Source organism: Ambystoma mexicanum, chromosome 4q (genome assembly GCF_040938575.1).
Source record: "Ambystoma mexicanum isolate Mex_15411 chromosome 4q, UKY_AmexF1_1, whole genome shotgun sequence".
Lineage (NCBI taxonomy): Eukaryota > Metazoa > Chordata > Amphibia > Caudata > Ambystomatidae > Ambystoma > Ambystoma mexicanum.
This window is the reverse complement of record NC_090928.1, coordinates 846422881-846437755: the sequence shown is the minus strand read 5'-3', so window position 1 is coordinate 846437755 and position 14875 is coordinate 846422881. Positions and strand designations below refer to the sequence as shown.

The 14875-nt window shown below is 46.9% G+C and overlaps 2 protein-coding genes across 4 annotated transcripts in view; one reads left to right on the top strand and one right to left on the bottom strand.

Annotated features, from left to right (window-relative positions):
• MSH6 (mutS homolog 6) overlaps positions 1 to 2754 on the top strand; it is a 687900-nt gene extending 685146 nt beyond the window's left edge. For both annotated transcript variants that reach the window (XM_069608414.1, XM_069608413.1), the window contains exon 10: positions 2594 to 2754. In XM_069608414.1, the coding sequence (XP_069464515.1) occupies positions 2594 to 2663 (70 nt within the window). In that variant the 3' untranslated portion in view covers positions 2664 to 2754. The remainder of the gene's footprint in view (positions 1 to 2593) is intronic.
• Positions 2755 to 2944: 190 nt separating this feature from the next.
• Positions 2945 to 14875, bottom strand: part of FBXO11 (F-box protein 11) — a 911561-nt gene continuing 899630 nt past the window's right edge. The window contains exons 22-23 of one of the 2 annotated variants that reach the window (XM_069608415.1): positions 4103 to 4201; positions 2945 to 4022 (exon numbers count right to left, since the gene is read on the bottom strand). In XM_069608415.1, the coding sequence (XP_069464516.1) occupies positions 3893 to 4022; positions 4103 to 4201 (229 nt within the window). In that variant the 3' untranslated portion in view covers positions 2945 to 3892. The remainder of the gene's footprint in view (positions 4023 to 4102; positions 4202 to 14875) is intronic. The other variant, XM_069608416.1, reaches the window with a different exon arrangement.

Genomic DNA, 14875 nt, shown 5'->3' with positions numbered 1-14875 from the left:
TGAATCATGGGTAGTTTTCAGTATGCAGTGATTCAAAGATTCAAATCGTTATAAAGCAGAGATGAAACATAGCTTCAGTATGTTTGTTGTTTCCTTTGTATCTAAAGTCAGAGATACTTCCCCCAGTTTGTTCAGGGAATACGCAAATTCCAATTCAATTTTAATTAATCTACTCCTGTTATACAGAAGGCATACATCAGTCAAGGTTAGCCATGCTAATGTCCTCAGTTATGCTGTATTAAACATCTATATTAAAAATGGTAGAATTGCAGTGATAAATAGTAATTTATTTGAACACACCTTTCTCGATATGCTTTACTACAATCTGCCATTCTTTTCCACTGCCAATATGACCTCCAAAGCTGTATACCTTATGACTGCACTTGAGTAAATTACTAACAGCCCAGCAAGCGTGTTGTGATGGACTGAAATGCTCCTACTCTCTTCTAACTGCAGTAAACGAGCTGGTGCGTCTCATTGAACCTAGTTTGTTTCCACAGGACTGGAACCGACCCAACCTTTTCCTAGTTTCAGTAAGTGATTCTCCATCGGCCAGGGGAGCAAGGGGGGTGTTATTTCACAACCAGCTCAGACTGCTGTAGTAATAAAGTAGGCGACAGATGGCGTGAATACGGCTGACTTGAAATACAAAAATGTGCTCCATATAGATGGTAAAAACATTGGAATACTCCCAATTAATTTTCATAATTTCAACTTTATCAGCATTGTCGACATTGGGTGTCCAGTTCTGGCTAGACCTGTCCCATGTATGCCTCGTAGCTGACTGGAGATCAAATTCTGTGTTGATTTGCTGCATGAGCAGTTACCTAATTCCTAAAGTTGATACTAGGGAGGACTCCCTGGTTTCAATACAAAGGAAACTTACGTTAAATTAATCACCATCTTCACTGGTGATGACCAGCACATTGTGAATTGGGTTTCACTTGCTGTCCTCACTCAATTCTTAGCACTACACCTGTATTCTATTCTCCACAGATTTCATATCCTATGTAAGAAAAGGGAATCGTACAAAAATGTCGACCTGGGAATTGCGACGGCCAAAAAAGCAGACTTTTTTTAAACCCCCCCTTACAATATATATATATATATGGTTTAGAGTATATTAATAAGGGGGAGGGGCTACAGGGGGGTCCCCCCCCGTATATATACGTGGTGTAAAGGGTTAAAATCGTCATTTTCATCCGTCGCAATAATCACATAGATCCTAAGAAAAGGGCAAGATAACAAACCGTACCTCTTCACTGTGGTCTCGATTGTCTCGGACTGCTTGTGTCCAAGTACCAGAGTATTACAGCTTTGTTTTATGGCTGATTTTCTCATGCTTTGCGCTCAACAAATTGCTTTCATATAGCTAACCATGGTGATTAGGAGATGTCGTAGAAATGGTCTAATTGAAACCCAAGAATGAATGTACATTTTGATTCACAGCTCTAATAGTTCTCATGATGGAGGTGTTTGTTAAAACTATTGATGAAACTAGTACATGGAGTACGAACTAGTCTAGGCAGATTTTTAAAATAAATGTACCTGTATCTTTGCCCAGCTGTCCAACTAAATCAATAGAAGACAATCTTCTAAGCAGATAGTTAAGACCTGATTAGCAGGTAATGAATGAAAGTAAAAACTGTCTGTTATTTTTGTAATTAAGTTTTGCGATGGGTACATTGTGTATTTTTTTTCAGACCTGAAAGGACTTTGAGCATTGCCGTCACGTTTAACTGTGTGTATATATTGCACCAATTATTAGATGTTCACTTCTGTTTGCGATATTTGGAGTTTTTGTTTTTCAAATTAAAATAAACTTTAGAAAATCCTTTAAGTGTCCTTTAAGTGCTTCCTTAAGGTTTTCTTCATATAGTACTTTTTGAATATGTATTATTCTGCTACAGTAAATCTATTGCAGGTGTTGTAAGCAATTCCCAAGAGAAAATACTTGAAATTTGTGTACAAAAGGCAGTTTTTATTTAGTATCCAAATGAAAATGCATTCTGTTTTAATCAAAATAGTTGTGTGGGATACATTTTATTTGCCCTCCTAAAAACCTTTTCTTTCTTAAACCCTGTTTTGCTTAATAATCTTTCGACCTCAATTACAACTGCAAAGGAAGGATGCAAGTATGATGCCTGGCTTTACTCAAACAACCATTTATTTGGCAAAGCATATTTCAGTTTAAAACTTACTGCATATTTTAAAGTTACCGAAGTAGGCGCTTTTAGGTGTTTCAGTACTGTGCCAATTTTACATCCCCGCTTTACTTTTCTTTTTTAAGGTGAGCAATTGAATGTAAATGAGTTCCATATGGTGTGTTTGCTAAACCTCTGAGCTTTTTTTTTCAGGGTGTGTCATGAGAGCAGGGAAGACGTGTGGATCACAACCCACAATTAATGGGCAGCTATTTCACCAAGCCCCTTTTGTAAAGCATGCAGCCCAGAAAGGCAGGGTTGTTTCTAAAGTACAAGTGTAATGCCTCGACCTCAGCCCCTAATGTGATGACCAATTAAATTAGAATGTGCATTTTTGTGAAATACGTAAACCTGTACACACCTAGTTAATTGGGTTTTTGTTTTTACAGGGAAATGTGCCTCGTGACAGAAGATTCGTTAACTGTGGAAAAGTTGCAGAGGCTGATTAATGAGCTGTAAATGGACCTTAATCTACTTGGTGTTCAATCCATATGCAGTGGGTTTCCACACAATGTTATATGATCTAATAAAGTTTATTTTTTAAAAATGACCATAGTTCCTCCATTTTCTTTTCCTAGGAAATTAAACCCTTTAATTCATACCTAGCCCCCTACATAATGATTATTGAATACTTCACAATATATTAAGTCTAGATGTTATGGTACATGCATACACTTTCAGGCTGTTTAATTACCCACAGTCACCAATACACAAATGAAAAAATAAGCTAAGAAACTGTATAAGGCTGTATACATACTTTGTCTCAGCTTCATTATAGCAGGAAATAATTATTTGTAAAGTCCAGCAGTTTACATGAATTGTACAATGTCCAAGACTGTTCAAAAAAAAATATGAACAGTAAATACTAGAGTGTTTTGAGGAGACCTTCTACAGTGTACTTAAAATAGTAAAACACCACCTGCCTGAGAACACAACTGGTGGTTCTTGCAGCATTAAAATACTGTGTCTTACACAAGTGCATTCCTCCCAGGAAGTCTCAATAAAACATTCTTTTTCCCCTACGGCTATCTGACTACAAGGTGAGGAGGCAGGGACAACTTTTCTGAAAGATGCCAGAAACATTGCTGGATATATTAAGATTAGTGTTTTTCTCTTTCACAGAAAGAACATATATACTGGGACATGAGTACAGTACAGCAGAGGGTGCTAAACAGAACAGGGAGACACATTCAAGTACAATAAGAATTTCGCTTGAAAAAACTATATGAGCATTAAAATCATATTTCTCAATCAGAAAACAGGTTTAAAAAAATGCAGAAGTGCTAGCTCACATTTTTACCATGTTACAAAAGCATTTGTACCCATGTTCCATAAAGGCAGCAAGAAAGAATGCTGCTTGTATACGGAATAGTACAGCTCCAAAATTGCCTTTTGATGCTGCCAACTTTTTCCTTAAGTTGGCATATATACAAAAACTGCAGCGATTTCTTCACTTCATCCCTTCAAGAAGTCTACACAGTAATGCTGAAATGCCCAATTCTTTCTTTTTGTCCTGAGTCGTCATAGCCTGTCGCTTTGTAAGGCCGGGCTCCTCCAGCATATCAACCGTGTTCATGTATATATGTATATATACACACATCCATATTTCTGTACTGTACTCTGCAGAAATGGGCACTGTTCTCTTCCCAAAAAGTTCAGTCCTGACAAAATCCCCCACTGTACAGAAATCAGTTGTGCTGTAACGTATTTGATTCTATAGGTGGAGCAGAGTCATATAATGTATCTGTATCATGCGTTGGCTCGCCCGCCAATGTACAGGGATTGGACAAGGTTCCAGCACCACAGTCACAGAAAAACCTGTAACAATAAAACAAAAAAAGTTAGTCTCTCTGAATCTGGAAACCCACCTCTTCCAATTTATCATTAGAACAGCATACCTATCATGCCGAATAAACTCCACATCATGTCCTTGATGACACTTCTTAATGCAGTTCACACATATGGCATTGCGATCTGTGGTGTTACAAGTGTGACACCTGCAAGAGAAAGATAAATTACTCCACTGCAACCTGAACACACCTTTGTACTGTTTGTACAGTCATTTACATGTATATTGTAAGCACATTCAATCTGAAATCCAACCTGCTAACCCTTTAATAAAACAAGTGGTGGTGATTTCCCTAAAGAGGTGCTCTATAACCCATATTTCTTTTGTTCTCTTTTCAGGACCTTACGTTCTTTAAAGCCATGTTTCAGCAAGAAGCACTTTGAAAATAGTCGGCTCTGGCTGAAACGAACACAGCTACTTTTTCCACATTCATTAATTTAAATGGTTATATGAAGCAACATTGCAGGTCCTGTGATTAACGCGTTGAGTTATTGAATACAAACCATGGATGTAGGAGTTCAGAATCCTTTAGAAGCCTAGTTAATTCCCCGTGGTAGAAGCAGACTTAAGTACCGTGCATCACTGTCCAGCCTAGTTAAAGACAGGCGTTGCAGAAGGCTGGACATGTACATCTCCCCACCTGTCCACTCTCAGGGTGACGGACACGCCCCCCCATACACTCCCTTAACCACCTGGCCCCAGCACATGCCCATACTGCCCACCTCTCTGCTGCCCAAGCCCCTTCCCCCTAAAGCCCGATTGTGCCTCCCGATGCAGTCTTGTATAATAAGCTTCCAGGGAAGCTATCTAGAGACTGCAATAAAGTAAAAAGAAAAAAGGTAATCTGTCCAGCATTACTCAATCCCTGCGTCCAGCATTCCAAGACATCACAGTAAAACACTTATAAGAGCATCTGTGGTCTCATGATGGAATTAAGGATGTTCTAGGGTTTTGGGCCGTAGTCTGATGTAATCTCACCTCAGATTTAGCCACTTAAACTTCAGTTAGCTAATTAAAGGAGTACACTTTAGCAGTGGTGTAGGGGACCTTCATTTTATTTATTTTTTAATACACGAACGTGAGCAGTTGCAAAGGTTTTTTTATGGCAGTTCCTACTTGCATTTTATAGGTTCAAGCAGAATCTGACCACTTGATTTTGTGCCCATTGTATCAAGAACAATATTCGCCAAACTTGATATATCGCCTCCTCTTTTGCTAGATTTCTTAATTTTTATAAACTCCCACCCCACACCCCCAACCTGGCTTAATCCAAAGCCCGACAGGGATCTGTGTTTTATATGTTCTGCTTTTAATAGTCTTTAGGACTACTGGAGGGCCCCTTAATCCCCCAGATAGAGAACCCCATCTCTGTAAGTCATGTGGCTAGGCTGGTGGTGGCTTTTTTGTTTGCCTGCGTAAAAAGGTGCTATCCATTTTATCGGGCTGGGTCCTTTTTGACAGTCTCCTCCATTGATTGCTTATTAGACCGGGGGGAGGACACATGCCTAGCCCTAGTTATCTTGGTGGATGGAAGAGGATGCAGCTATCTTTGGTGACTAGGTGCAGGCCCCAGGAATGAGGGCTGTCTTTTCAGGCTTTCTCAGAGTGTGTGGATTCACTCTGGTGCGATAGCCTTTGTGTGCATGGGTACGCTTCCTCCACCCCTCTGAATGATGGTTGGTGTGCAATCGGGTGATGTGCTGTGTTCGCTCACTGCCCCTGAGGGTAATAAAAGCTTGGCACCAGCACCCTTTGAGGCTCCGATTAATCGGATGGCAAAGCCCTGCCTCTCCAGGAAGACCAAAATAAGCCCCCATTGGCACTCCTTTCCCCAGAGCCAGTGAGAACTAGATCACAGCTCCTGCTTGAAGGTTTAATTTACCTGAAGCTCCTCACTGTGCAGGACCCAGAAGAAAGTGCCCCTTTGCTGTCAGGGCCCCAAATACTCTACATAGCAAACTGACCAGAGAATCTTCACCCCAGAACATTAGACACGCACTCTGGTTGCAGCTGACCAACTGGTAAGATCTAGAGGCCTGTGCTGCCTAGATTCTTGCACCAACAAACACTGCTTTCTGGTCCCTCCTTCCGTGGCTAGGTCCTCTCCAGTGTGACTTCACCATTTCCTCAACATTCGTTCTTTGTTGCGGGAACTCTGCTGAGCCAACCCCATCCTCAGAAATGGATTCCTGTGCCAAAGAAGACATGGGTACCCTGCATCACTGAGATGAGGAGGGATGCGGTGGTAGGTGTGAAGTCCATTGGGCGTCTTTCACAAAATATATTTAATCTTAAATTACTCTTAAGAAATTAGGGCGCTGCGGGAAAATGGAATGTGTATTTTTTAAATATTTACCCTTTTCCTTAAAGTGCATATCAAATTGTTAATACAAAGTATTGATCTCTTTATCACAAAGGTAATATATAACTTTTTTTTTAGAAACCAATGCAACTTCTCCAAGTATAGTTAGAACTGCCTTACTTACGCAATATTCATTAAAATTCATTGCATTATGTTCATACATTAATTTTAATTCCTTAAGCTTATCACTCTGAATGTAAAAGGCCATTTTGGTTGACATTGATGGTATATCAGCTTATATGTATTTTCCATCATAAAACATGTACATTATGAAGCGTATAGTGAGCTCCTTTAGGGCCAAGTAATTTTTGGGTGATAATGTTGTGGATCGATTAATTACTTCATGTTGTATCCAAATGGATGTTGACTTTTATGGGTTGCCTCAATGTGTGCTTAATTTCTGATCAATCTCCTCTACAATTCTTTGGTTAGTTTTTCCCTGTTTGAACTGCTTCCAGAAATGCAACACTTGTTAGAACTGTGGCATCTACAAGGTCCATATTTAAAAAAAATAAAAATATTATTCTATAATTACCTATATGTTCGAATTTATGTTGCAGGACAGGCAATAGGCTGTTAGGGGAGTTCTCCTAAAGTGTGCCAAAGGTGAGACTTTATAAAACTATGGAAAAAGTTACTTACCTGTAACTGTTTTTCTCCAGCATGGGTCTGGCATGGATTCACATGCTCATGAATATATTCCCCGTCGTCAGGCTGGGAATTCTCGGTAAAGAAAAACAGTTTCAGTTTCGTTTCTGAACTGTCTTTCTACTAATAACTAATCACTGGTCTCTGGGTCATGCTGCCCCCAGCCAACCTAAGCCCCTCCTCTGGCAGCCATCTTCAGATTTGGTAGCAGGTAAAGTGGCAGTAGGACCAAGAGAAGAGCCGCAGAGGGGTTGGAGTGAGGGTTCGCATGTGAATCCATGCCAGACCCATGCTGGAGAACAGTTACAGGTAAGAAACTTGTTCCTTCTCCAGCATGGGGTCTGGCATGGATTCACATGCTCATGAATACATAGCCGTACACACATGCACAACCACGGGAGGTGGCAAGGCTGCACATTAAGCATTTCAACAACTCAACATTAAGCATCTCTTACCTCCTCACCAGGCTCACCTTCAAGCGAACAGGTTGCGCAGCACTGCTTGGCCGACTCTGGACTCCTTTCTGGAATCCCGGTCGACAGTAGAATTTCGTGAAGGTGTGCGTCGACCTCCATGTAGCAGCCCTGCAGATGTCCAACAGGGGCACACCAGATAGGAACGCCGTAGTAGCAGCGATCGCTCTGGTCGAATGGGCTCTCGGACGGCCAGGCAACGGTCGGTTTGCCAACTGGGGAAAGCGCACGATGCAGCCAGAGAGCCATCTGGAAATGGAAGCCATGGAGAGGGTCTTCCCTTGGTTCACAGGGCCAAAGTGCACAAACAGCTGTGATGTCTTCTGAAAAATCTTCGTGCAGTCCACATAGAACTTCAGCACTCTAGCGACATCCAGCGAGTGCAAAGTCCTCTCAGCCGGCGACGAAGGCGACTCGAAGAAAACAGGCAACACCAAGGGCTTGTCGAGATGGAAGTCGGACAGCACCTTGGGCATTAAGGAGGGGTGCATACTCAGCACTACCCTAGTCTCATGGAATGTCAGGTACGGGGGCTTACAGGAGCGGGCCTGGATATCTCCCACTCGCCGTGCGGAGGGGATGGCCACAAGAAACAATGTCTTCCACGGTAGAAATTTCAGGGGCACCCAATGCAAAGGCTCTAATGGTGGACCCATGAGCCTGGTCAGCACCACGTTGAGCTCCCATGCCAGGGCTGGAGCCTTTACTGGCGCAAACGAGCTGAACAGTCCTTTCATGAACTCCACCACGTGGCGGGACCACAGCGACAACTGCCCCGGAGTTCTGGTGTAGCGGGAGATGGCTGCCAGATGAATTTTGATGGAGGCATGCACCAGCCCCGCCTTGGACAGCGACAGCAAGTATGGCAGCACTTGAGGGACTGTAATCCGTAGAAGGTTGATCTGTGCACGACACCAGACAGAGCACCTCTTCCATTTATGTCCATAGCACTTAAGAGTCGAGGAAGCCCTGGCCTTGGCAAGTACCTCCTTGCAGTCCGCCGGGATATCGTAGCCTGCGAACTCTAGTGCTGCAGGAGCCAGGCCTGCAGGTTCAGCGATCCTGGGTCGTGCTGCAGGATCGCGCCTCCTTCCCTGGCGAGAAGATCTGCATCCGTCGGCAGCTTGACTGGAGGGGTCGCTGACATGTCCAGAAGATCCGGGAACCATATCTGTCTCAGCCATGCCAGTGCGACGAGGATTATCATGCACCGGGACTGAGTTGACTGATGAGTCGCAGAAGCAACGGCAACAGTGGGAATGCATAGAGGAACAGGCCACCCCAGGGAAAGGAGAATGCATCCCCCAAGCTCTCCGGCTGGGGAAACCTGCTGGCGAACCTCCGGCACTTGGTGTTCGTCGCCGTTGCGAACAGATCGATCTGGGGATTGCCCAATTGTCAGAATAGGAGATCCACCTGATCTTGCCGAAGCTCCCACTCGTGGCAAGAGCGCAGCTCCCTGCTGAGTGAGTCAGCGACAGTGTTCTTCACTCCTGCCAGGTGAAAGGGTACTAGGAACATCCCTTGGGCGACGGCCCAGGACCACAGATCTTGCGATTCCTTGGAGAGAGCCGGGGATCTGATGCCCCCCCTCCCCCTCTTCCGGATGTAGAACATAGTGGTGGTGTTGTCGGTGAAGACCCGTACTACCTTGCCCCTGAGGGACGGAAGGAAGGATCGGAGAGCCCAGAATATGGCCCAGAACTCCAGGACGCTGATGTGCAGCGCCCTCTCCTCTGGGAGCCAAAGGCCTCTTGCATGGAGATCTCCGGTGTGTGCACCCCATGCCTCGAGGGAGGCGTCCGCCACCATTTCCTGATGTGCTGGGGGTCTGGAAGTCCATGCCCACCGCGAGATGCGCACGGGTGCCCCACCACCGGATAGCTTGTCAGAAAGTTTCATTGAGGGCGATCTTGTTCTCGAAGCTTCCCGCCACTTGTATCCAATGGGTGTCAAGGAACTCCTGCAGCATCTGGAAACTGTACAGCCGCACGAGGTAGATGCATGCCGATGCCCATGCAAGGCATGCATTCCTCATGCCGAGCAGGGACTTGATGGACCTCACCCTGGCAACTTCCATGGTCAACAGCCATTGAACCTTGCCCAAGATGGCCTTTATCCTCTCCTCCGACGGTGAAGCCAGCCGCACCACCGTGTTGAGCCTGGCACCCAGGAACAGAGCTTCCTGCGATGGCACCAAGCAGGACTTCGCATAGCTTACCGAGAACCCCAGTACCGTGAGCAGGCGGACGGTCCTCGCTGTGTGGTCGACGGCGAGTTCCCTGGACTTCGCTCAGATGTGCCAATCGTCTAGATGGGGGTAGACATGGATCCCCTGCAGGCGCACCGCCAGGCACTTGGTGGAGACCCTTGGCACCGACTTCAAAATGAAGGGCAGTGCCTTGAACTCATAGAGCCGCCCTTGGACCACGAAACGCAGACATTTTCGATGTCCGTTGCGTATGGGGATGTGGAAGTATGCATCCTCCAGGTCCAGTGACAGGAAGTCGGCTTCTTCCAGCTATCCCAGCACATGCTGAAGGGTGAACATCTGGAATTTCTGGGATTTTATGTATTTGTTGAGGCGGCGGAGATCTAGGATGGGCCGCCAGCCGCTCGTCGTCTTTCAGACGAGGAAGTACCGCGAGTATACTCCAGAACCTCTTCAGGATGAGATCTATCACACCCTTTTCCAGCATTGCTCGTACCTCCTGTGGTTTTCTTTCCTGGCCACCGGTGGCAAGTGGGGAAACTTCCTTTGGAACTCCAGAGTGTGTCCGTGGGCCAGGGCAACCAGCACCCAACAGTCGGTGAAGATGGATTTCCACATGCTGACGAAGTTCGCCAGCCAGCCTCCCACTGGGGTGCTCGGGTGTGGGCATGACGTTACAGCAGTTCAGTCCTGCTTCGCCAAGGCCTTGCCACCTTGGGCCCCCTGGTGACGATGATGATGTCCACCGGCCTTGCTGCGGCCCCTGTAGGCTTCCTGTGACTAAGAACGAGCCGCCTGACAGTACGACGAAGAGCTGCCGCCGAATCCTTTAGAGGCACCTAGAGACTTGCTTCCGGAGGTCCGAAAGGACGGGCATCGCTGATAGAGCATGCCCAAGGCACGGGCCATCTCGGTGTCCACCTTGATGGCCTGCAGTGGCTCGTCCACTGCCTTGCCGAACAGGTTGTTCCTGTCGAAGGGCATGTCCAGTACCCTGGTCTGCACGTCCTGACGGAAATCTGTGGCCCTGAGCCAACCGCACCAGCCAAGGTAAACGCTGTTGCCCATCTGGCGAAAACCAGTGTTGGCGATGTCCGTGGCTACCGTGATGACGTGGTCAGAAGCGACCTCGCCCTCTTGCAGGATTGAGGGCCTCCGCTCTCTTGTCAACTGGAAAGAAGTCCGGGAAGGGGGTGATTTTAAACCACAGCTCCCTATCGTAGCGGGCCACAATAGCGAGAACGTTGGCCACCTTAACAGTCTTAGCTGCCGACGAGATGACCCGACGTCCCATGGCATCCAGCTTCTTCCCCTCGCTGTCCGTTGGGAAAGTGGAAGTATATGCCATCGCCCCTGCCGATTTCATCTTGGCGGCCGGAGACAGTCCGTGGACGGCTGGGCCCTGAGGCACACAGGAGCAGAGTCTGGGACCCGGTACTACTTCTCGTACTGGTCTCTTCACAGGGCCGCGGATGGGTTCTTCAGAAGAGACAATACCTCGTCCCAAATGTTGTCCAACAGTGGGCCAGAGTAGGGTCTTCCTCTTGGCCTCTCGTCTTTGATAAAGGAATCCCTCCCCTTCTGCTCTTTGGGCATAGTTGGAAGAGCTCTGAGGCCCTGGTGTGAAACTAGCCAATTTTGCCGGGAGGGGAAGACCGAGGATGGGGCGATGCGAGATCTGTTCCTCCGTCGTTGACGCCGCCCCCCTCGTCTGTCTCATCCCTCGATGGAGGGGATGGAAGGGCAGGGGAGCATGGATCCGCCTTTGCTTGGTTGGTGGGCTCTCCGACGGTCCAGGTGCCACTGGGTCATACACCAGAGGCAAGTGCAACCTTGTCCTTATTTCCGTGCACAGCATGTGCAAGGCTAACAAGATGTCCTCTGACCTGTCTGCTGGTGGAGGCAGCGGTTGCGACCGTGTCGGCAGCAGTATAGTCTCGTCTGGCTCTTTGTCGATCTGCTGTTCCTCACTGTCTCTCCCGTCGCTTTCCACATCCGCCTCGTCTGGGTCCTTCCCGTAGGCCCTGACCTCAGCAAATCTCTTGTCAAGAACCTTCTTCAGTCCTGAAAGCTCGTCCTCAGAGGAGATATCGGAATCCCGTACGACTATCGTGCCCCCCCCCCCCTTTCTCACCCAGGGGCTTCACAGGGGTCTTATCGATGGGCGTGAAAGAAGATTCCCTCCCGCTGGGCAGGGAAACTCTAGCCTTGAGGGTTGTTTCCACTGGGGCCGCCTCTGCAGTCTTCGCCAGGGACGCCACCACTCCCTAAATCGAAGCCTTAGCCTGGTGAATCTGGGCCTTTGCGACCTTAGGCGTGCCTGAGGCCTTCACCGTTGGGAGGCGGGGGCATTGCCTCGCTCCCCCTTGGTTTTCTCCATCGGAACCGACCGGGCTTTCTCCAGAAGCTTACCCGGGTTGTCCGATTTCCTTTTCATCGAGCCGGAGTGTTGGCTCGTGGTTGACTGCGTTGGTGATGTTGCGCCCGGCCTGGCAGCCGAGGAGCCCGTATTAACGGCGCTCCAGGTGCCCACGGACTCGCAGTGTTTTCCGTCACCGGAGTGCCCTCAAAGGTCTTACAACTTACAAGACTGCTCGGATTTTCTCTTCAGAGAAGTACGTTGCCAGGGCTCACCTGCCGCCGGGCTCTTCGACTCCAGCCAGTCAGCGAGTCGCTTGTGGCGGTCCTTCATAGTACGGGAAGACATGTCCTTGCAGAACGCACAGGCTTCCTCGACATGTGATTTATCTGCGTGCAGGCAGTAGAGGCACTGAGTGCCCATCCTCTTTGAAGACGTTCTGTAGTCCACATCCTGGGCAGATCCTAAACACAGCCGTCAAGTCTCCCTTGTCTTCGGTCATGACCACGAGTGGTAGGCCTCCAAGATCTTCTGGAATCCTCAGAGAAGTGAAATTCGATGTAAATTTGCCCTTGAGGGGCGTAGAGATTTCCGAAACGGGTCCCTGTTGATCGGAAGATGAATCGGTGGAGCTTGAGAATCGATTTGACTGAAAAAATAAGAATAAACTCTTTGAATAAAACGCAATACAGCTCGAGAGCTAAGCATAAGGACTCCCAACACTTGAACGTGCAGTAGAAATCTGAAGATGGCTGCCAGAGGAGGGGCTTAGGTAGAGGGCAGCCATTGGCTGGGGGCAGTATGACCCAGAGACCAGTGATTGGTGGTTAGGAGAAAGACAGTTCAGAAATGAAACTGATTTTTTTCTTTACCAAAGATTCCCAGCCTGATGACGGGGAATATTCATGAGCATGTGAATCCATGCCAGACCCCATGCTGGAGAACCCTTGCTATACAGGCCCCAGCTCTTAGTATAAGTCTGTACTACCCAAAGGTTTGGTAGAATGGCAGAGCAGCCCGGCTCATCTTAGGAGGAGGATGTGAGCTGTTTTGCCTGGGTTGAGGTGGTGGTTGATAGTCATCCAGTGGTCGATATCAGAAAGGTGGAAGGAGGCTGGAGAGTTGGGGATGTTGAGGATGATTTGGGTGCCTTCTGCATAGTTGTAGCGGATGAGGTTAAGATTGGATGAGTGCAGGGAGTGGGCAAGGTAGATATTGATGAGGGGCAACTCCCTGCGGGACCCCTTTCAATAGAGGGAGGAGAAATTGTGAATGAGCATAATTTGCAAGTGGTTCAAGACAAAGGAGGAGATCCACATTAGAGCATAGTCTTTGATTCCTAATAAGTGTAGCCTGAGCATGGTGTTGAAGGCGGCAGATAGGTCGAGAAGGATGAGTGCTGCACATCCTTTCGAGTCTGCTGTTCTTTTTTTAAGTCATTCCAAACCAACACAAGAGAAGACTCAGTTCCTCAGAGGGGTCTGAAGCCTGTTTGGGCTGGGTCAAGAAGGTTGTTGGTTTCTGTGAAGAGGCAGATGGCAATGAAGCAGGTGATGGAAATAGGGCGGTAGTTTCGGGGATGGACTTGGGGTGAGAGATTTTTTTGAGGAGAGGTTTGACATAAGAAGTTTTGAAGGCCTTTGGGAAGATACCAGAAGAGAGGCACTGGTTAATGATGGGCCATGCAATGCTGCCTGCACATGTTAGGATGTTCTCGAGAAGAGCAGGTGACAGGGGTTTCCAGGGGAGCCAGACAGCAATCTTTGTGCTAGAAGCTTTTGGAACTCGGGTGTGACATGGGGAGAAAGAGGGTGTTGTGTAGTCTCAGAGTGTTACTACACCAATTCCTACCCAACACTTGCCTGCTTGGTATTAGGAAACCCACCTTTTGGTATAGACATGTACTACACAGGTTGGTAGTGTGCCTGAGCAGCCAGGCCTATCTCAAGAGGGGTTAATGTGAGCTCTAGCAATGAAATACAATTAGCCAGTAACACTTACAATCAAGGTTTCAGTTATAAATATTTATTTAACTTCAGTTTTTAAATGCGCATTCTTTAAAAAGGGCACAATGGGTAACAATCAAATATACTTTTCCAGAATCAGCAGAAGTTAGTAGACACAAACTCTTTAGAGATGCTTTTTATACACTTCCTACACCCAGAGGGGACTTCATTCACAAGGACAGTAATGGCATTTATATATCACTAGTTATACTTTGCAGATTGAGGTTGAAGAAAGGAAAGGAAGGAAAAAGGTTAAAACAGGTTCGCAGTATAGGTGAGGACAATTAATCTTCCAATGAGATCTAGACAACCCTTTCCTAGCAATAACAGTCTAAAAAGTTACCACCGCTGAGGGACAGAAATATCAAAATCAATGGACTAGAAGAGTCTGCAGGGAGCCAGGACAGCCAAAGTGAAGTGGAGCACAGTCTATGGAGCTGAGGCACTTCATAGATAGTAAAAGTCTTTCACACTGTAGGGTCACAACCTATTTGAAAAGCAGAGTTGGCATCAACTCTAACAAAAGTAGTCAATGAAAGACTCAACAGAGAAGAGCGCAACTAAAGACACTCAGGTTAAGTACCCCAAGTCTGAACAGTACCTCTGGTTTGAAGAAGACTGTGTCATCTGGATGCTGTCCTGTTGCAGCGATGCAGATACTGGTTTCCTGAGCCTCAGTCGTGGGGACAAGAGGGAGGACTCCTGTGGCAGCAATTTGGAGGTCATTGGTAGCTACGGGCTCTTTTCGGATCAGCAGCACTT